This window comes from Corapipo altera, unplaced genomic scaffold (assembly GCF_003945725.1).
Source record: "Corapipo altera isolate COAL_440 unplaced genomic scaffold, ASM394572v1 56, whole genome shotgun sequence".
Classification (NCBI taxonomy): domain Eukaryota; kingdom Metazoa; phylum Chordata; class Aves; order Passeriformes; family Pipridae; genus Corapipo; species Corapipo altera.
Window position 1 is genome coordinate 11,055,476 of NW_020884896.1, and position 22,981 is coordinate 11,078,456.

Here is a 22,981-nt window from a genome sequence, read left to right on the forward strand (position 1 = left end):
TTGGAAAAAGGAGATGAAGTAATGTACTTTCTAGGCTGCAGGGCACAATGCAAATATTTTAAAATACAAATGCATCCATTTTATGTATCAAATTTCATCCTTTTGCATAGATCTCACACATTTCTGAATTTGTATGAAATAAGGCTGCCTAACTGATGTCATGAGAGAATTTTCATTTTATCAGAGAAAATATGGCAAGCAGCTGTACACATTGTTTGCTGCTGGGCTATGGACACCTGGCCCAAGATGTGGGTGTGCCTGCTGCTGGGAAGCACTGAGAGGCCAAGTCAGAAGACCAAGGCTGCTCAGGCACAGAGTTGTGAGTATAACATGAAGGTTTTTCTGAAATTAACAGCTAAGGAAAGTGCTGTAGCTCCCTGTAGCTAGTATTTTGTAACTCTTAATTATTCTTTCATCTTTTTGCATCAGTAAGAGCAACACACTACAGGGATCACCAAGGAATGCATGGGATTACTGGGACAATCGTGGGTAATGATGGCCATGAAGTATTGCTCACAGAGCTGGAGCACTTCTGCTATGAAGACAGGCTGAGAGAATCAGTGTTCACCTTGGAGAAGAGAAGGCTCTGGGAAGACCTTGTACCTAAAGGTACCTAACAGTACAAGAGAGCTGGAGAGGGACTTTTTACAAGGGCATGTAGTGATAGGACAAGGGGGAATGGCTTCAAACTGACAGAAGGCAGATTTACATTAGATATTAGTAAGAAATCGTTTCCTGTGAGTGTGATGAGGCACTGGCCCAGGTTGCCCAGAGAAGTTGTGGATGGCCCGTTGTCACTGAAATTGGAAAAAACCCTCCTTAACACCAATGCAGTATTAAGAAGCAGGCATTAGTCTATTAGAGCACAGATGTACAGGGGATAACTCAGCCTAAGGTGCACACCTGGCTCAAGATGGTACATATTTATTAGCCAGGGATATACATATTCATCAGAGTACAGGTTTCTGAACAATTTGTTATTTTAGGAGGCCACAGAATCCCTTAACTGGATTGGGCTGACTTGACTTGTTACGGAGCTCTCACTCTTCATGACATTTCATTAACTGCCACCTCCTTGTAATTTGCAACACCATCCCTAAGGGTGTTCAAGGCCAGGCTGGATTGGGCTCTGAGAAACCTGGTCTAGTGGAAGCTGTCCCTGCCCATTCTAGGGGAATTGGAACTAGATGATTTTTAAGGTCCTTTCCAATCCAAATCATTTTATGATACTGTAATACTTCACTGTCCCTCAGCGAATTTTGTTGAAGACAGAGTGAGAAAATCATTGGAGCTTTTGAGTAATAAAATCAAACCCGTCGCTTGCCACACACTGGGTGTAATACAATTTATGACTAATGTATTTTTGACCACGGTTCTGACAACCACACCATGTGAAAACCACACAGCCACAGCTACCAGGTCCTGGGACAGGGTACACTGACAAGGAGGCACCAGTTGTGGTGGCCAGCTGAGGGGTCTGACCCAGCACTCTGCTGCAGCAGTAACCTCAGAATCACAGAATCAACTAGGTTGGGAAAGACCTCTGAGATTATTGAGCCCATGACCCAACACCACCCTGTCTACTAAACCACGGCACCAAGTACCACGTCCAGTCTCTTCTTAAACACCTCTGGGGCGCTGACTCCACCACCTCCCTGGGCAGCCCATTCCAGTGCCCAATCATTCTCTCTGTGAAGAACTTCTTCCTAATGTCTAACCTAAACCTCCCCTGGTGCAGCTTTAAGACTGTGCCCTTGTCCTACTGCTGGTTGCCTGGGAGACCGGCCCCATCTGGCTACACCCTCTTGTCAGGCAGTTGTAGAGAATGATGAGGTCCCCCTGAGCCTCCTCTTCTCCAGGCAAAACAACCCCAGCTCCCCCAGCTGCTCCTCCCAGGACGTGTGCTCCAGTCCCTTCACCGGCCTCGTTGCCCTTCTCTGGACCTGCTCCAGCACCTCAGTATCCTTCCTGAACTGAGGGGCCCAGAACTGGACACAGCACTCCAGGTGCGGCCTCACCAGCGCCGAGAACAGGGGACGAATCACTCCCCTGGTCCTCCCGTCCACACAATTCCTGACGCAGGCCGGCTGTGCCTCGTGGGCGGCCCCGCATGTGCCGCTATAGGCCCGCGGTGCCCGGGGCTGCTCCGCCCGCCCTTCCCGGGCTGAGATGGCGTCACCGCCGGCTCCCCTCGCGCGCGCGGCACGTGCCGCGCCCCGCCCCGAGGGAGCGCGGGCCCGGCCGGGCGGGGCGGCGGCACCGGGACCGCACGGCCTGGGACGGGAGCGCCGGGGACCGTCCCTGCGCTCCGGGGGCTGCTGCTCCTTCTCCGGCCCCCGTCAGTCCTCGACTGAGCCACCGCGGCGTCCGCCCACGTGCGGCAGCTCGGGCGGCGGGGAGGCGGCCCGAGGTGTGCGCTGCCCTGGGGAGGAAACCGCGCCGGAGGCGGTGGGGGGTGAGTGCTGCCCTGAGGGGGGCAAAGGGGTCGGAGGCAGCCGAGGATGAGCGCTGCCTCGATGGGGAGAAGAGGGCAGGGGGCGGCCCGTGGGGTTAGTGCTGCCCTGAGTGGGGAGAGGGGCCGGGGCCGTCAAGGGGGGAAAGGCGCCGGGCGGGCTGCGAGCTGGGCTGGAGGCCGTGCGGCGGGGGAGTCTGATTTTATTCTGAGTTAGTTGAATTAGCTTAATTAAAATAGCACCTACCACTACTGTTCAGGTACGGCAGTGCATTTCTGGTTGAGTGGGTTGCAGTGTCGCTTCAAAAACCGCTCTGCTTTACCTGCAAGTTCGTTTTAATTTGATTTCGCCTATATAGTATAGCAAGACTTTTACACTTAAAATAATTATATTGAGTGTTAACGTTTGGAAAGCAGGTACCAGAAGTTCATCTCAGCAGAGCCCGGTCCGTGGTTCCTCTCAGGCAGCCTGTGTTTGTCCCAGAGCTCCCAGTCATGAGGAACCCAGGAGTGCAGCCTTGCTTTTTATTACTACAAACTTTTTTTACCCAAGCTACAGCAAGGTCTCCTCCAGAGAGACACATCTCTTGTGGATCCAGCGAGCTTCACGTGCAGGTGGTGATGGCCACTCCTGCTTGTAGTGTGTTCCTCTCCTGAAGGAATTTTCGTTGTTTAATCTGCAGTGTTTGTTTATTGTCAAGGTCTAACTTAGAAAGCTTTTTGTCGTGCAGACTAAAGAAACAAACGGTAGAGAATGAGCCTTCCAAAATGGATGCTGAAATATGGCTTCAGAACATGACCCAAAAATACTGTAATTCGTGAGCCTGCCTGAATTAATCTTTAAATCCATGCTTTTGCAGTTACCTGGCCCACAGCCATCTTTGGTCATACTCTGGTGTGAACCTTTACATGATGGTGGAACCCCTTATCTCCAACATAATGAAGTTGCAGGTGCAGATTTAAGCATCAGGGTCACAGGTGCCAACTTCCTGTTAAAAAACTTCCAGTTTTGAGTCTGAGTTTTTCATTATCTAACCAAAATCAGTATTTTGTAAGCAAACAATGCGCAATATTTTTTTACAAGTGTAGAAACAGTACAGTAGAAAGTTTTAACTGCAGCACAAGTGCAATAAGAGAGACTTTGTCTGAAGCTTAACACAGGTATCTTGACTTTGTTCTTCCATTATTGTGTATATGCTTGATTATTGATGAACATCATCAGTACGAGTATGCCTTATAAATACAGTTAGCTCCTAATTATCCAAACCTGTGCAGGATGAAATGCCTTAGATAATTGGAAAAAACCCAGGATAATTGGAGTACCAGGGAATTTGGGACAGATATACACAGTGGGAGTTGGAGTTCCTTCAGCAATGTTTCTTGCCTCATCAGAGGTACTGTCTGATCCGTGTTCTCTTACTGCAAGCTGAGGAGTGGGAAAGGCTTGGTATACAACCATCTTGGGTCTGGGGAGTTCATGAAATTTGATTTCATGTTAGGCCAGAGTTCAGGCAAAGTTTACAAGATTAACTTGCTTACAGGTGGGGATAAAAAGGCCACATAAGCTTTATGATGGCTCAGTGGAGACCTCGGGTTAATAGTCCTGCCAGACTGGAACACGCTCCGAATGGCATGTGTAGCCTCCAACTGAAACAAATTCTTTGTGGGTGAATGAGTTGCACACTTATAAAAACAGGGTTCCTAATGTGTTGGCATGCAGGCTTAGCTGAATGTCTTGTAAGAGTTGTTTGATAGACAAAAAACTCCCAGGAAAGGCTACAAGGTTTATAAGGCACTCACTAGAAAGTCAGAATCTCTTGTTTCAGAGATTTTGTTTCTGAATACTTACTGATGTGACAAAACTATGCAGAGGTATAAACATAACATAGGCCACATTGTCAACAGTAATGAGGAAACTTGTACTGTTTCAGCTACTTTAAAATTGCCTGTTCTGACTATTGCAAATTATGTAATTTTTTTTTCTTCCTGCTGAACAACTTTAATTGAAGCAAATTCATGGGTGGAGGACATTATGGGCATTATATTGAGTGGTAAGCACAGAACAGTTAAAACTGTGGCTTTAATAATACCACTGATTGTATTATTGAATAAATGTAGTATCAGAGTGAAAACAAGAAGTGACTTCTAGAGTGTGTCATGTTCCTAGCATCCCCACGTGCTCAAATGTGCTGGCAGAATAGTAGGAATAGCCAAGATCCTTGTTTCTTCCTGCAAATACTCCATAACATAGACGTGCGTTAGTGTTGTTAATCAGATCCCTTTGCAAAAACTTCTGCTTCTAGGAAGTTCCATGGAAGACAAAACTTGTAGAGGAAACTTGACAGCTGCAGCTGATGAAGAAAATACTGTGAGTTATTTCACGCTCCAGGTATTCCGAGCATTTCTGGACAGCAGAAATGATCAGCATATGTGGCTCATTGTACAACTCTGAAGTTTCAGCTCTTTTTGTTGTCACGTTTTTGTAAACCAGAATACGTTTTTCTAGTAAGAATAACTTCAGGTTTTTCTTCCTCAGGACTCAAATTCTAACTCAATTAATGGGAAGCCAAAGAAATTGCAATGTTTCTCTAAGAATGCTTTTTCTGTTTGCTGTGATGAGAGTCTCTTGAGTTTGTTAGTACCACCCCCTAAAGGCGGGACTTGCCATCATTGTGGTCTGTATGGTAAGTGCCTGTGTCCTGTAGTCTATGACATACAGTATATTTGTCAGTGAAAGCGGATCAGGCTTGCTCAGAAGTTTCTTAAAATGAATGTATGTTTTTGACTCTGAGACTCAAGTATAGACTATTCAGAACATAGTTGGAGTAGTAGAACTGATAAACAGGAGATAGCATCTCCTTATCAAAAGTGGTGGGGTTTTTACCTTCTTAAATGTGGAAGTAATTTGGGACATTTTGGCAGTAATGTCTGACAGCTCTGTGTGAATACAAATACCTCTTTGTAGGTGCTTAGAATAGGAGTGGAGCTGTTTTGTAAAGCAATTATCTTAACAGCTCTTGTCCATTCCAATATATGTTTCTCTCAGACTTCTCTTTTCTGTCTTTTTTCTGTAGGAACTCTCAGATGTTCACAATGTATGCAAACATACTATTGCTCTGCAGATTGTCAGAAAAAAGATTGGCCAACACATAGAGTTGTATGTGATCCCATTAAACAGAAGTAAGTTTGTTAAAAGTTCTGCCATATAGTCTGCACAGAAAGACAATATCCCTCCCAAAACAACAGAAATGACCATTGGAAGGCACTGTCATAGTAAAATATGTTGCTTGTTCTTAGGCTAGTACTGCATTATCTTATACCTGACAGAAAACTCAGCTCTGCTGCTTCAGAAGGGTTACTTGAAAGATATTTTTGGAGTTCTTAAGGCATACTGTAGTGTGATTTAAAACAAAAACATTAATTTTAGCAGGTGAGGATGCAGTAAGGATACCAGTTTGTCTCATGACTTTGTTATTGCTGTTCTTAACATAGGGAAAGGAGAAACAAGACTCTGCTCTCAGCAGTGTCATGGTTAAGGGATTGCAGGTTCCGAGGAGCACCCTTTGAATGTGGCTGTAGTGTCAGTGAAATTCCTGGATTTTTATCTTTGATGAGCACAGTTGCAATTAGAAGTAGTTGTTTGAGCCAGACCATTCTTTGGTGCTCACTGTTTTTTACCAGGCTGGTTTGGATGCTCAATAGATCACTCACTACTCTGTTTCAATTAAAGTAAGCACCATTAGTTTGACACAGCACAGACTGACTGACTGGCTTTGGAACAGCTTAGGGGGTGATCTGAGCATTTTAACTGACAGTCTCTAGCAAGGAGTGATGATTGCAGTTCAGTGAATCTGCAGCCAGGTGTACACAAAGGAGGTTGTTTGTTTTTTTGGACAAGTTTTGCTGCAGTGATGAATGTGGAGGGGAACATGGGGACAGTCTGGCATGTATGTTACCTGAATATTACTTTTATATTCTACTGAAATAGCAATTTTTTTTTTTTCAATTTTATAGTTCTTGAGGTTGGCTTGGGATTAAGGTGTTAGCAGAACTCCACAACAGTGTCAGATTTCTCAATTTTAATTAAAATCAGTTTGTCAGGAAAAACATACCAGGTGTTGCTTAATAGGGAACTAACATATAGTTCACTTTCTTGGATGAGGAATAAGGGTTGACAAAAAACACATATTATGAACACAGCCTTTTATTTCTATTTGCAAGTAGACTGTATTATTAATGCTACTTGTCAGTCTTTGGTTCTTCAGAATTAACATTTTTTCTTTGATTACAGTACAAGTAAGAACAAAACCAAGGAGGGAGTTTGTCTTAAGGTATGGAATACAATTTTGACTGTATCTTGAATGGATCTGCTGTGAGCGAGGTTTAACCTGTACAGGAAAGGAACAAGTTTCTCCTTTTAGAAAGACCAGTACTTCAAATGAAAAGTTACTGGGGGAAGCATTCAGAAATAGTTACATCCAGAGCCCTCAGAGGCACTGTCAGAGATAACTCTGGTATTGTTTGAAAAAACATATGTGAAAAAGTTAAAAATCAAGACATGCATGATGTTGCTGGAGGAATTATAGAAAGGAAACCGATGTAGTGTGTCCAGTTCAGAAAACTTCTGGTGCTTTCTTTTCTGTATAGATCATGAGGTGATGCTTGAAGCCTTGGCAGTTTATTAGAGAAGTAAATTTAATGTAATACTGAACAGTAACAACTGCAGATAAGCTGTTGTTTCTTTGCTGTACCAGGATTTAAAGATGACACAGTTCTCCTTTGTAATATTTTGAAGCCTCTCTTGATCTTACTTTGAGCCTGCAGTCTTCCTATGAACTCTTCTGCAGGAGTTGATTTTTTTGTCTTCATTGTTTCTTGGGATTGTATTTGTGCAAGGGAATAAACGTGCATGCCTCCAACTAGCCTCATGTTTGCACTGTACAGAGAACTCCTTTGTCATGTACTGTTTGAAGCTACAGCTGAACAACTGCAGTTTAAACATAACTTGTACCTGTTTTAAGTAGAGTAATTCAGCTTCTGTGGATTCTCTTTTTACTTAATTGCCTAATTCTTTAGAAGAGAGTTAAGAAGTTAGTTGAATTGATAGCACTTCAAATCCCAACAGCAGCTTTACCTTTTATAGGCAAGGTGATATTTCTGAAGGCCTCAATTATTTAGTTGCTTAGATAGGGGGCAAACAGTCCTCTACCCCTCTTGTTCTAGTTGTAATTCTTTCCAGTTCAGTAACTGTTGTTGATATATTACAGGAGGAATTGATGTTGAGTTTTGCTGTAGATGTTGTTCTTCCAGAGTCTGGTAAGTACTTAGTTGAGTGTGGGGAAAAAACCCAATGCAACTCAGGCTTTTATGTTCACACCCCTCCCCAACACCCTTAAAGATGAGTGTTTTCTTTTGTTCTCCTTTTGTCACTGTTCCAACTTGTTTTGTTTTGTTTTACCTTTCCATATAGAGGTATTCTTAAAATGTCAGTGCTCAAAATATCTTGTTAGGCTTAATAACCTTAAATTTTGGTAAGGTTACTTTTCCAGTAGAATAGCAATAAATTCAGTGTGTTCTAGACTAACTTGCTTATTTTTTTTCTTTGTTTTAATAGATGCATGAAAATTTGGTACTGTTTTGTTTCTGTCTATCATCCTTTTTTAACTCTTTAAAAATTAAAGTATCATTTTCTAGCTCCACCTAGGATTTTACCAGCTTTTTTATATTTCATACATGCTCACTAAAGTATCCCAAAGAAAGTGCAATCACTGGATGTTGCTGTATCTAGTTGGAGGACTCTGTAAGAATGTTTGTATTTCTGACTTTGCAAGCCTCAGTGGATAGAAACAAGCCAAGCACAGACCTTTGAGGAGTCAGAATTCTTTGAGGAGTCAGCTCTTCAGTTGAGCTGGGTGGCTTTGATTGTCAAACAAGATCAATACACACAAGGTGTACCTTTTGTCATATTTGGAGGGCTGTATTGTTTAGGTTTTCTTCTGCCTGCAGAGGAAGAACAATATAGTGCTGAGAGCACATTCATTTCATTGATCTACAGCCCACAGAAACTTTGAAGGAGTGATGGTTGATCCTCTTAGCTTGCTAAAATTCCTCGTGTGCAGGAAGCTTATTCTCCATGTCATACTCTCTGCAGTCTCTAAAAGGATGGTTCTGCTTAGTCCCATGTATATTCAACTGATTCAGGATTGTGCTGGGCATATTTCCCATTTGGTTGCTTTACAGCACACTAATGGCAAAGCAATATATAACTTGCCAACCTTTTGGAGGGAACATCACATAAATATCACTGCATTCTTGAAATGTTCAATGCATTTATCCCATGACTTCACAAGCAACTTAAACATCCATATTAAGGTTTTCATTTGAAAATAATGATATTGAAAGCTTGGAATACTGTTCTCATGCATCAGAAAAAGAATATGTAATAGCTAAGAAACTCAGGATTTCTATATAATTCTTAGTAACTCATTATATAATCGGTGTCTTAAATACTGAGGTAAGTTATGAATCTTTGTGTCTGAAAAGCTCTAACCAGTTTTTCAGTTAACAGTAGTGACTGCAAGCAAATGTTGATTGTTACTGCTTTGCTCATTTTATTTTGTCAAACAGTCTTGGAGCTGTGAATGTGTTCAGAAAACTCAAGTAGTTGAGCTACTCTGAAATTACTTTTATTTTGCATTTTAAACATATTAAGTGCTGAGCAAAGAAACATGCTCATCTTGTGATAAGGATGTAAGGGATATAGGTCAGGCTCAGAGCAGAGTTATGAAATGAAACTAACTGATGGCTATCTTACATGGCAAATCACTTTCTTACATCTGTATTTTAGGCAACTGCCTAAATAAGGTTCCCTTAGAAATGAAGTCTCACTTAATTCCAGAAAGTGATGCCAATGGAGAAGATTCTCCAAGAGGTAAGCAAGCAAATCAAACTAAACTTGGGGAATTTTAGGTCCTCCCATATTGCATGATATTCAAGCTGTTCAGCAGCATCCCCTCACACTTAAAAATATATGCTAGTGAAGCTTCCTTCAGGTCACTAGTGACAGAAGCTCATACACTTCTTAATAGTATGAAATATTTGTTTAGTGATTATTATGTGAGCATCAGTTTTGTGGATTAGGTGACGGGAGCCTTCAAAGTCTAAAACATCAACAAAAAGAATAAACTGTTTCAGTATGTTTATATTTTCAAAGTCATCTAGCATTTGATCAGCAACCTTTTTTCTTTTTTGTGTACAGTGTCAGAAAACCATTCAAAGGGAAGTGAAAAGAAAATACCTGAAGATGAAGACTCTCTTCACTGTGCTAATTCAGTTGCAAAGTGTGTCTCTCTAAGTATTGGAGACAAATTTTCTGGTGTGGTTTCCCACATTCAAAATCCAGACACCTTCTTCTGTCAGCAGATGGACAATGCCTGTAAGTGACGTGTTGGGAACAGAATGTAGGATGCCTAATATGGCATTTTTCTCTTCATTAGAGAGTGGCTGGAGGGAGGTGTTGCTGGTCTTGTAGTTTGACCTGAAATAGTGATTCCCTGTAGCTTAAGGCCATGCTTCAGTCAGTAAAGAGCCACAGTACTGTAGAGGATAGTTTTTGGCAGTGTTAGCTGTTAATATCACTTACGAACTGCTCTTGTGTTAATATGTGGGCAGTCTGAGTAGTGCAAAGTACAGAGGTGATATGGCTTGGATTTTAGCAATCTGAAGTCAATTTGTATCACAAATATTTAGTGTTAAATGTGTTCACTCAGGTGTTCTAGAAATGGGTTTTGAGTTTGTAATTACTTTTTTTACTCCTATAATACCTTGTTATTCCCTTTAACAGTGGAGGGAAGTGTTTCCTTGAGAACTAGGTGTGTGGACTAAACGTCTTTGTTATGTAGTATGAGGAGAATATCTGAGTATGATATCTGAGGAAATAATCTGAGTATGAGGAGGCCAGGTAGTAGTGCTTTGGTGCTTCCTGACAGAGTAAAACTTCAGACTGTAAGTGACACTGTAGAGGCCAGAGCATGAGGCTGCAGGGCCTTCAGGTGCATCTTCCACAATGCCCATAAGCAGATGGCTGGGGGAGAATGAAAAGCAGAATAAGTTGGTGAGATGTGTCCTTCTCCCAGTGCTGACTGAGCCAGTGAGCTTTTTTCAGCTAAAATGGCTTTGGCAGCTGGATGTGGTCTGGTGTATCTCCTGCAGTGGATTTTTCTTTTGTGTACATCTGCAGCCTTTTAATTCTGGGTAGTCCTTCGGCAAGAAGTGACCTCCCTCATCGTCTGCCTGTTGTTTAAAGAGCTGCCTTCCTTGTTTCTTTCTGGCACACCTCCACTAGCTTGCTTTCAATTTCCACTGGCTTCAGTTTTGTTCCTCTCTTCAAAAAGTCCATCACTGGTTTTCCATATTCCTTTTCTTTACTGCTGATTCCTCACACTTGCATGAGGACCCTCTTCAATCTTACTGATTGAAGAGTTCTAGTCTCATCACTCTTTTGCTATTATGTTAAACTCTTTAAATAATTTCCATTAGACTACGAGATGTTCTTCCAGGCTTTGAGGTTTAATATTTGTGTACTTTTGTAATAATTGCAAGACAGGCTATGTTCCAAAACTTATATATTTTAACATTAGGTCAACTTGCTGAGCTTGAAGTGTCTCTTAATGAATATTGTGGCAGATTTCCCAGTAGTCCATCTTTCCATCCTGCTGTTGGAAGTGTGTGCTGTGCCCAGTTCACAGGTAAAAACAGAGCGAAAATACTAATTCACGTTACTTTAAAATTACATTCTATAATTATGTTTAAAAACGTTTCACATAGAGTTTATTTTATTTCTGTCTGGTTTTTAGCTGTGGATAATGCTTGGTAATGATTGAAGAAATTATATCTATAAAATACTTATTTAAGAATGTCCCTTCATTGAGCAAACTCTTAACACTGGATTTAGATTATTTAGAGTAGCTTTTTATGAGGTCATGAAGGAATTTGGGGTTTTGTACATTGCTAAGTATTATCTCCCCATGGCTGGAAATGAATATATACTTGAAATTTCAGATCCCACAAAAGGGACAGAAGAAATGGGATTATATGTAATGATGCTGCTCTGATAGGCTGCTTCTCAAAATGTTATTTAGCCAAGACCTGGTAGTCCCGAATTGTATTGAGACAGACGTATTTTTTATGTCAAACAAAAATCATTCTGTTCTCAGAATTTACAAGTAAATACAATGAACATCTGTATCTTCCTTTCTAGAAGACAATCTTTGGTATCGTGCTGCTGTCACAGCATATGCTTCTGAAGATACTGTTTTGGTGGACTATGTGGATTATGGTAATTCTGACTCTGTTCCGCTGACGAAACTTCGTCCTTTGATTCCAGCATTAAAGGACTTGCCAGCTCAAGCCATAAGGTGTTCCTTGGCAGGTAGGAAATAAATTATAAGGTGTTTCAAACTACATAGAGGCAAAATAAGTGGGATTACATAGCCATCACACCTGTAGTATCTTACATGGAAATATGGGGATGGATGCAGGTTTTGGTTGGCATTATTTCCAGAATTCTTAACTGTGGTGGCATATCTACAAAATGTGACAAATCTTTCATAATGTACCTGGTGACTTGAGTTGTGTGTCTGAAAAACTGTTATATGAACATGACCATTAGATTTTGCATATGCTTTTGTTCTAAGCACAATCAGTAATTTATTGGATTTGTGGAATTCTTAAATCTGTTGTGGTTCTAATACTGCAGGGGAAGGTAGATTGGTAGATTTCATTTTATATCTCAAAATTCAGAGCTGTATTGGTCCCACTCCCCTATGGCAAATCTAGTGAAAGTACTGATAGATTCCTCACCATAGGCTTGTGAAATCTGTGAAGTTGGAAAGGGTATTGACAGTTCCTAGTTCACCTTTCTGTCTCAGTCCAGGATCAATCTGAATTTATGCTTGTCTTTGTGTAATTGGCCAGTTGTACATGATCTTCGTTAGATTTTCATTAAACTAATTAAAAAGTTCAGAATCCAAATAACTGGTTTTGAAATCTTGTTATGGGCATGAGGAGTAAGGGTGAGTTACCTGGTGTAACTGCTGCTTTATCTGTTGCTTTACATAGCCTTGTTGTGCCTTTCCACACATTGGTGAGACTTGGACTGACCTCAGAACCCTTCCATACTGTGTCACTTTTTAGGTGTGAAGCCACCACTGGGAACTTGGACCTCAGAAGGTACTTCTTTTATGAAAAATCTGGTGGAAGACAAAGTGTTCACAGTAAAAGTAGTGGATAAAGAAGGTTCTACATCTGTGGTGGAGCTTGTGGACGCATCAGTTACTCCGGCGATAAATATATCGAGCCTTCTCATAGAGGAAGGCTGTGCAGCTGAGGAGTCAAGGGTGGCCTTACTAGCAGTCACAATGAGTGATGTTAAGCAAGAAAATGGTGAGTATGAGCATGTCCTGCTGAGCTGGCATTATGTTATCTCCCACTGGAGTGGGTACAGAGAATGCAAGCTCTTTGCTGGTCAGAGCTTTCCAGTCTGGCTCACGAAGTGTAGGCTTCACAGCTCCAAGGTTTAACCATGGCAACTTTGCCATGAAGAAGTCGTGTGTCTGTGTGTGTCTGTGCATACATAACAAAGTTTGAATTGCCTACTTTTGGAAGTTGGTACTGACTCTGGTTAAAAGTCTTATGGTTCCTAGTTGAACTAGGATATGACTAGCTAGTACCTGCTTGTTCTTATGCCCTTGTCCATTAGTGCAAATAGTATTTTCTCTATTTTCATCTTCATTGTCCTATATTTTACACATAAACCCACCTAACTCACTCCTTGAAAATTTGACAGTAGCCTATAGAGCTTCCGGGCTATGCCTAAATTTTTGCATTTAGTAACCGAAGCTTCTATCTGAGACATTTGCAAAAGTTATATTGGATTTCTTTGAAATCTGGAGGAAGATTCCTAGCTTCTCTCCTATGAAGCATGTTAAATCCTTCTTTTCCATCCTGTGTCTGGTAAGTGTATATGTTCTCTCCTGATCCATTGGTCCTGAAAACTGGGAGGAAGTCTTTTTGTCAACTCTGTGTTCAAATCCCTTAATTTTGATCTTCCCTGCTAGACACTTTGTGGCCAGGACACAATTGTTGTTCAGAAGGGTAAGGAATGTTACATAAAATTCAAATGAACGGTAACTCCCGTGGCTGCATCCAAACACATTTTGATATGTTGCCTTCCTGTCAGACATGACATTGGGCAGATGAAACAGCATCTCAGCATGGCCATTCTTGAAGCTCAAGTTCCCCAGAGACCAAGGTTCCCCAGTGTCCCTCTTGCCTAGGCTGTTGCCACGTAGTCTGTACCTCGTCGTGTGATTACTCTTCCCTGTTCATCTGTTGCTCCCTCCTTTTGGTAGTGGAGAAATACATTAAGCAATTGGCATGTTCCTCTTACTTGATTTTACTCTGCAAAAAAGGCTCTCACTATAAATAGTCTGTCAGGCTATTTATAACAAGAATTTCAAGGATACGAATGAACATTCAAGATGTATAATTTTTTTTTCCTGTAAAAATGTCTTTTCATTCTCTCCTTTTCTCTGTCTTCTCTAGAGGACATGATAAACAAAAGAACATGCAAGTGGGTTAAATTAACTCTTAAGCAAACAGTCAGTGTCACAGTGTGTACAGTGTACACTCCTGGAGAATTCTATTGTCAGATTTTGAATACCCATGGTAAGTTTATTCTGCTTTTTTCTTCTAGTTTCTTTGCTTCCTGATTTGTCATTTTTTTTGTAGTTCTAATGAATTACTGTTTGAAGGGAGCTTATAGCACAAAGGCTTACCTCTGAGTTTTTTATCTAAGAATACAAGTGGAGTGGCAAAGAAATTGGATCATGTTATGTAGTGACTCCAGTTTGAAATCTGAAAATGTCGAAGGTAAGCAGTTGAATAAAAAAATCCAAGAATGTAGAGGAAAGTGAAAAGAAGTACCGTAACTAGCCAAAGGACATCTAAAATTTTTTTTCACAGAAAGAGTGGTCAGGCATTGGAATAAGTTGCCCAGGGAGGTGGTGGAGTCATTGTCTCTGGAAATGTTGAAGAGACGTCTGAATGTGGCGCTTGGGGATGTGGTTTAGGTGTGATTATGGCAGTGCTGTGTTGACAGTCAGACTCAGATAATCTTGAAGCTCTCTTCCAGCCCTGATGATTCTGTAAATAAGAGACATGTTCCCTGTGCCCAAACAATATTTACCAGAGCTATCCTCTAATACTCTCTTCTGATTTATAAAAACTTACAAAGAGATGATAATTGTAACATGAAAATGAGTAAATGCAGCTTTTTAGACTTGAATTCCTCTTGGATAAGCTAAAAAAAAAAAAGTCTCGGTTCTCTATCAGAAGTCTCTATAAAGGCTTTTTAACCAGCTAGAAAAAGAACATGACAAAAGTCAGTGCTGAAGTGGAAGCTAAAGGCATTCAAACAGAAAATACGGGGCAGATCTTAAAAAGTGACAGATGTTTATTCTTTGACTTATCTAGGGATAGTATAAATTCTTCATGGTTTATAGACTTCGAATGACCAAAATCCTCCCTAAAAGTGATGTGTATAGAGCAGGCTGAAGGTCTCAGTATAAAAAATAAACGAGTAGGGTAAGATCCCATAACTTGTCATATGCACTGGCTGAACTAGGTAGTTTCCATGGTGTGATAAAGTAAAATATACTTTAGATTTTACAAGAAAGTGTGGGGTTTTTTTGGTTAGCAGGAAGAATTACTGGTCATTTTGTTATCATACTGAACTAATGTGTCAGGAAATACCAGCTGTCTCATCATTTCCTGCTAATAAGCCTGTGTAGTGAGTTAAATAGTTAATTTGGTGTCAACAGTGTCCTCACTTTTTATGAAATTCTAAAATTCACAGAAATCTCTTGTGAAGTGTTTTAGGAATAAGCTATACAGTGGACAGTATTGATAAAGTTCAAGTCAGCTTATTTAGTTGATCTCATATTTTTTTTTCTTTCTAATTTTCAGAATTGCTTGCTCTAAACTCACTTAACAAATCCATGTCTGAATACTGTCAGAAAACTCCACCAGATGTTTTCAAGCCTGAGAATGGAGAACCTTGCTGTGCTTTTTTCTCTGGCAAGTAACAGCCTGGAATATTTTTGTTTTTACAGGGTGAACATAAAGAAAAAAAAAATTAGCTGATAGTTTGCACTGTACAGAGGATAGAAAAGAATTGGATTTGTTTACTGAAAAATGAAAGCTGGCAGACTTACCAAATGTGTGAAGTAATTATTAATTTATTTTTTAAAAAACTTTTTTAAAATTAGAAGATGGTAACTGGTACCGTGCTGTGGTGCAAAACATCACTTCAGGTGGAACTGTTCAAGTGAGCTTTGTGGACTATGGAAATTTTGAGGAAGTACCATTGGATAAAATACGGAAGATCTCACCGTCATTCCTAAAACTTCCATTTCAAGCAATTAAATGCTGGCTCTCAGGTGTGTCTTATGGGTTCTTTCTCTTAGGAGAGCTGTTGCATTTAGAGACTTGCTGCTGTGGGGGAAGGAGGTGATGAAAGCAAATACTGTACAGAATTTTGTTCTTTTGGGGTTTGTTTTGTCTTCCCTGAGCTCCTCCCAGCGCTGTGGAGTGATCTGCATGGACTTCATTTACTGATTTACTGGTCAAAGGGAACTTTTTTAGTTCTGTATAGTGCTTACTGGCTTTTGGTTGCTGCCCTGCAACACAAGTAAATGTGCTTTTGTGCAACTTTATTTCTCAAAATTTTTGCAGGCAAAGGAGCCAATCTGTTTTAATGAAGCAAGTTGGCCTTTCAGTTCTCTGAAATTAGATGTTTCATTTGATTCCTGTAGAGTTTGGCACCATACTTCTGTTTCTCAATCTTATAAAAATTCCCTTTCTACAGCAAATCACTCAAAATTCTGCACAGTTATAATTTCTTTCTAATGTGGTCTACTTGGTTTAAAAATGAAAAATGTGGAAACAGGAAAAAGCTCAAACTCACATTTCATTGAAGTGTCTTTTGCTGGTGTCCCCCCCGCCCTTAAAATACTTTGGGGGTTTTCTGCTCTTTTGATAAAAAGGCCATATTATACTAATGCATAAACAGTCTTAATTGTGTTTTCTGTGCAAAGGCACACTTAATAGAGTCACAAAATATGGAAAACAAAACTTGGGAGTCCTGAGGAAATGTGTTCATTTCAAAGAAAGGAGGAATAGGGAGACCACTTAAGAGGATGAAGGGCAATGTGTTTCCCTAAGGTAGTAAAATAGCCTTGATATTTCAAGTTATGCTTTAAGGAAAAAAAAAAAAAGTTTTTCTAAAGGAAATTATAATGTTGAAGAAAGTCAGCATTACTGAATGGAGATATTTTAACAGTTATTTTACTTCCTAGGTATAAAGCCTCATAATAACAAATGGAATAAAGAAGCTACAATAAGATTTCATATGTGCACTTCAGGGTTAGAGCTTCAAGCCACCGTAACCTCCCTGTCCAAAGATGGGGCAGGTGTGGTGCTTACGGACAATTCCACAGTTTGTCCAAAAGTGATCAATGACATACTAACTTCTGAAAATTTGGCTGTAAAGGAAGTTCTACAAGATAAAAATAACTTTCCAAACAAGTCTGTTGACCAAAAAGGTAATTAAAGGAATGTTAACTTTTAGATTTTCAGTATTCAGGCTTTTGACTGTGATCTTGTTGTTTCACTGTAGTTTGATGTCAGTAACAAACATGTATAGTTTTTGTTACGTTGTCAGTTTTTACAGCTGAACACAAGCTGCCCTGCAGGTGGCATTAGAGACAAAAAGAGAAAGATAAAAATTTGTGTCTGTCTTAAATGAATACTGTTTGACTCTTTGAGAGATAGAGAATTAGAAATTTTTTATGACTGAAACTTTTCTCATGTTTATTTTCCAATATCTTATTTTTTCTGAGGTGTTTTTTTAACTTTAGCTACTTTTATATGCCAATTGTTTGTGAACAGCAAATTAAGCATCAGTTATCTTGGTTTAGATTTGTCTTCCTGAAGGAAAGACATATAGTTGTCTTTGAAATTCAAAAAGATATTATAAATATCAAATAAAGTAACAGTTACTTATAATATGTATATGCATGGAGGATAGTGGTAACACTTCATTTTCTTACAATTTCTATTAGTAACCTCACTTGGGCACTGGAAGTCATTTAAATTGGCTGTAGGTGAAACCATAAGGGTCTTTGTAACAGAAATTGTAAGCCCAGACTTGTTCTACGCTGTACCAGTTCTAAATGAAGGTAAGAAAAAGCGTTCACTGTTCCTAATACCAGTAAGAAGACAATGTTGCAACCTAGTTAATAAAACGAATGCCTATAGTGAACTGGACCGTGTGGAAATGTACCTCAGAGAATAAGAAAATATAAAATATGCCAAAGGTGGGATCAGGGGAGCGTAAAACTGAAGTATGCTCTTCATTATACCCAAATGTGTTTAACTACCAAGTGGTTTTTTTCTGTAGTTCAAAGGAACGAGTATAGGGAGCTGGCTGCACTAGGAAGCTATTGCAGATCTTGTAAGAAAGAGCCCTTCCATCCAAAACTGGGTGAAGCTTGTTGTGCCCAGTTTTCAGGTGAGACAGTTGTTTGTTCTTGTATTTCCTTGACCAGGGTAAAACAGAGCTTTCATTTTTGCTTCAGAAAAAGGAAAAACACCAACTTGAAAGTGCTTACAGATCTCTTAATGCTGTTACAAAGGATAGTCTGGCTGCATCTTTAGGGCAAAGAAACTGCCTGACAGTCAGGGAGAGAAAATAAGGAATAGGTTGTGCCCAGCAAAATGGATGGAGCTTTAAGTGGGAAGAAAACTAATTACTATTTAGATTGCCATGAAAGTCATGGCAGAGCAGTGCAGACCCACTTCTGGATTGGGGGTGCCTGAGCAGTTTTTCACTGTTGCTTTGTGTGAGCATGGGGCAGTGACACTGGTTATGATCAGCCTTGTTAGCCTAACGAGTTGTCCAGGCTTAGTGACCTCTTAATTCAAGTCAGAAATATTCTTAACAGTGAGGGAATTTTGATTTATTATTTTAGTCTTTCAGAAGAGGGGATACTCTCCTAGTACCTAGCTCACTATTTAAAAAAAAAAAAAAAGTGTTGATTCGAATAAATGTTGACTGCATGTGACTTGTTACAAGCAACCTGGCAAGTGCTGAAAATTAACTTGAGTGCTAGATCAGGTAACAGTTCATGGAAAAACAAGATAGATGAATTTTAAAAAATACGAGAATACATGAGTACAGAGTATACCTAAGTGTTTGACAGTTGTCTTTAACTTCTGATGATGAGTTGTTGTTACTGCTTGTTGCCCTTCAGGATAATTGAGGAAATGAGATTTTTTAAAGTTTTTTATTTTAGTTATGTTTTGAGAGGGAGTATGTGTTGAAAATCAAAGCTAAGGAGCTAGAAGCAGAGTGTGCAGACATCCTTAAAACAGTCTTGTAGTAAAAATCTTACCTGTAGTAAAAATCTTACCTGTGCAAGTTGAAGCAATATTCTCAAAGCAAAACTTGTATCTTTATGAATACAACAGTCAGAAACTATTCCCTTGTCAAGTGGTCATATATATGCCAGAGGGTTTAAAAATTCCTATATTACTCTATAGATTCTTGTTCTTGGAATAAACTGTGTTTTTAAGATGATACTTCACATGTGACTATTCTTGTCCCAATCTTTTCAGGTAATGGCCGGTGGTACAGAGCTCTTGTTCTAGAAGCTTCCCAGTCTGCAGTGAAAGTACTGTATGCAGACTATGGGAACACAGAAACTTTACCAGTTTCAAAGGTGCTGCCAATCACTGATTCCTTTTTAAAGCTGCCTTTTCAGACAATTACATGTTCACTTGCAGGTAAAAAAGGTCCCAAAAATAAGCAAAACAAAAACATCCCAAAACCCCTGACTTGTTTTCTTGAACGTTAGAAAGCTGTACCTGTTCTGGTGGTAAACTTCATTCCTTAATACTGGTAAACAACATGATGATCCCACTGAAATAGTACACTGGTTAACACTGCAGAAGCTGTTTTAGAAAGCATGTTTTTAGTTCATTATCTGTAGCATTTAAGCTATTTATACTTGGAAAATTTAGCATCATATTTTCAAAAACATGCATGTAAGATTCAAGTCATATCATAAAGGAATTATTTAGATGACAAACTGGATTGTCTTTTTTTTTTTTTTTTTTTGCAGGAATAGAGAAAGTTGAGTGGTCTCCACTACTGCTTAACAAGTTGAAAGAAATGGTATTGAAGCAGTACGTCGCAATTACAGTGAAAGGGTTTAATGGAGATGTTAAGTTAGTAACAGTAGAGAAACACTGTGAAAATGGTGGTCTGAATGTAGCTGAAAAACTTGTAGAGCAAGGTTTGGTCAAATCCTGCAGTGCTGAAAACTCACATAGTGATTGTCAAGGTATGTACTCTCGCTTAATTACTGCAGTTTACTTATTTTGAAGAACTTGTAAACACATGGGGTGTCTAAGTAACTTCCTTCTAAAAATCTTGAATTCCACATCACCTCTTAATTTGGGAAGCAGTGCCCATGTGTATTTTACTCATTCACTTTGCTTGGGTTTTTGTAGGTAATGGAGGTGAGACCAAATGCTGCTGCACGGAATTAAAAGAGCAAGTAAGATCCAATCCAAGCAATACTTCCTTATGTTTCTAGAGTTTAAAAGAAACCATATGTGGGGAAGCAAATGGGAGTAGGGAGACAGTAGCTAACTGGAAGATATGCAAAGTGTATCCTAACACTTTTTCCTCAGTTTTCTATGGGTGCTAATAGTTAAAGCACCCTGAGACTGAGGGAGGATAGTGTATAGATCAGACAGACTTCATTAGTCTGTACTTTGCCCCACATATGGCTCTTACTTTATTTTTCTAGAGTGTGAAGTCTCAGGAGCGTTACTTTGTTGTCTAAAGGTAGTTCTGGTGTTTTGCATCACCTGTGTCATTTGGACAAAGGGCAGCTGGATTTTTTTCAGTAATATGGCTGTGTTTTGCTGTGTACACAACTTGGCAGACAGTTGCATATGTAAGAAAATTCTTACCATGTGTATTATAGATAGATTAATATTAATATGTGCCACAGTTTCAGTCATGGAGCTAGGCTGAGAATCTGAGTGCAGTAGAAGACTGGAATATGTAACAGGGTTTGCCAGTTGCAAGATTATTTTTTTCCTTTTAGAAAAAATTGAAATGTCTTACAGATATAGCATATTCATATAATTTTTGAAAGCTTTCTGCTTTTAAGCTTTCTCCTTTGCTATTTTAATTTAGGCTATTTATTAAAAGTTTAGAACTTTAGATAAAGCTTAAAAAAAGTACACCAGAAAAGATGCATCAGCCTTTGTCAAAGTGATGTTCTTTGTCAGAGGAATAAGCAAATGTAACTTTAAAGACAGAAACCCCTTTCAAGGGTGTTTCAAACTTTTCCTGTCTTCCCCCAACCACAGGCAGCAAGGTGAAAAGCAAAAATGGTATTTTAGAGATAGAAAAAGAACACTTCTGTTCAAAGTCTCACTGCTTCAGCGTTAGTGTCGTTACTGGGAGTTCACTGGCAGAAAGGCAGTAATGTTCCTCGGTGTAGCTGGTTTCTCTGTCCCAGTGTAGGCTGTTGAGCCCCCTTTTCCATTCCCCCTCTGTGTCTCTTTGATCTTCCAGTTTGATCTGGCTAATATGTTTTCTGACTTCAGTTTGATCATCTTCTGTTACACTTCCGTACTGATTTTGCTCAAAGTCTCATGAGAGATGAAGAGAAGACAGATGATTATAATATAACTGAAAACATAAGAAAATAGACATGTATGAATAACCAAATTTAAGATTGTGATTTGAGTATTTAATCAATTAGGTTTGAGGAAGCTGCGTCAGCAAAAAAAAAAAAGTGGGGAAAGGGACACATTCACATAGACAGGGAAAGTCAGCTAAAATTCTGCTGGATTTTCCCCCCTCCAGAAGATTTTACAACAGAAAGGAACCAATATGGTTTTTTGCTGAGTTAGTAGTGTCAGGATCTACCATGATCTGAAACCAGCAATTAAAAAACACCAGAACTGTGCATCTCTAATTCTTTCTGCTTATTCCACAGCTTAAAAAGCATGAACAGGTCCTGCTCTTCCTTTTAAACAAGTATGGGAATACAGATGGATTCACTGAAATGAAAAATCTGTTGCAGCCTTAAGTCTCTGACAGGCACCAGTTTATTTGTGTGTAACCAGTTCCTTTTTTTGGAAGAGGAAGAGCATCCACCAGCTTAAAAAATGAGAGTCACTTTGTAGAGATTCTGCTGTTTAAGTACCTATATTTATCTGTATGCTTGGGTTGTTATTGTGACATAAGTATGTAACTTGAAGAATTGCAAAGTGGCAAGCTAAAAATTCTATTCTGTTTTTGTTTTATTCCACCATGTCCTGCTAAACTTCTTGCTTTTATTTTCCTGTTGAATGCACAGAAGTTTATGAAATGGCCACTACATTGTAAGTCTGTTTTGTAAACTTGCATTGGAAATTATTGTAATCATAAAGCTTACTTAATTTTGGTACCATTAATGTTACTTGAAAAAGTCTATCTAACCTTGATTATTCTTTCAGCTTAATTTCTGGTCTCAAGTTAGACAGAGAATTGTTCTTTATGAACTTGGTTTCAGTGTCATTAAAGGTTGAATGTTGTCTTGGACTGCATACAAGTAGTTCTCTCTAAAATCAGTAAACACTTTAATGTGCACTGTTCTTTATTTACACCTGTACTATATATTATGCATCTGTGAATATTGTTTTGAAGTGAATTGTATTAGAGCTGTTTTGTGTGTAGCTACATCATCAAGATTTCTACCCTATCAAGTTTTCACATCATAACAGAAAAGACCCATTCTGGGTTATGACAAAAATACTTAGTCAGATTATTAACAGATGTTCAGTATTTCTGTAGTTGAGTACCTAGTTGTCCTTTCTGACTAATCTAGGAATGTCACATTAATGTTTGTGGAACATAATAAACATTTGCTCATGAAACTGCAGTCAGCCTTTTTTGTCCACTTGAACTATATATTTTAAGCTTGGGCTCTGTGCAAATTGGAAGAATCTTGAGATAAAGCTTGTTGTGCAAGTGAAATATTTTTGTTTGAGTTCATGTTTTATTACCCTTAAATTGCCTCAGATTTTTTTCCCTGCCTCTTAGTTTTTGTTGCATCATATTCTTGCAGTAACTAATAATTAGATGAATGCTTGCACTTGGGTTTCTAGAGTTCTCTTTGTGCCCCTGGTTCTGAACCAAAATTGTAGTTGTGTCAAGTGTCCTTTGACCCTGTTATGTAAGGCAGAAATGTTTTGTCCAAAGCTGGACCATCCTGTCTTTTAAATTAATTGCTTGGGTAATGCTTTCTTCCTTGGCTTTTATTGTGGGAGCTGCTTTTTGGTGGCAGGTGCAATCTACTCCACTTCTGTATCCTTTAACTCCGAATCAGACCTGCGCAGAAC

General features: G+C 39.4%; 1 protein-coding gene across 1 annotated transcript; it reads left to right on the plus strand.

Annotated features, from left to right (window-relative positions):
- Positions 1-2,241: 2,241 nt before the first annotated feature.
- On the plus strand, positions 2,242-22,516 carry TDRD1 (tudor domain containing 1). Its single transcript, XM_027648209.1, has 21 exons — positions 2,242-2,455; positions 4,756-4,820; positions 4,989-5,136; positions 5,527-5,632; positions 6,744-6,783; positions 7,720-7,768; positions 9,300-9,383; positions 9,711-9,887; positions 11,092-11,199; positions 11,712-11,882; positions 12,647-12,895; positions 14,057-14,179; positions 15,479-15,589; positions 15,781-15,951; positions 16,870-17,115; positions 17,635-17,751; positions 17,973-18,083; positions 19,190-19,357; positions 19,696-19,917; positions 20,087-20,133; positions 21,595-22,516. Exons 2-21 carry the CDS (start codon positions 4,764-4,766, stop codon positions 21,685-21,687), a joined length of 2,598 nt encoding a protein of 865 aa, XP_027504010.1. The 5' UTR covers positions 2,242-2,455; positions 4,756-4,763; the 3' UTR covers positions 21,688-22,516.
- The last annotated feature ends 465 nt before the right edge of the window (positions 22,517-22,981 follow it).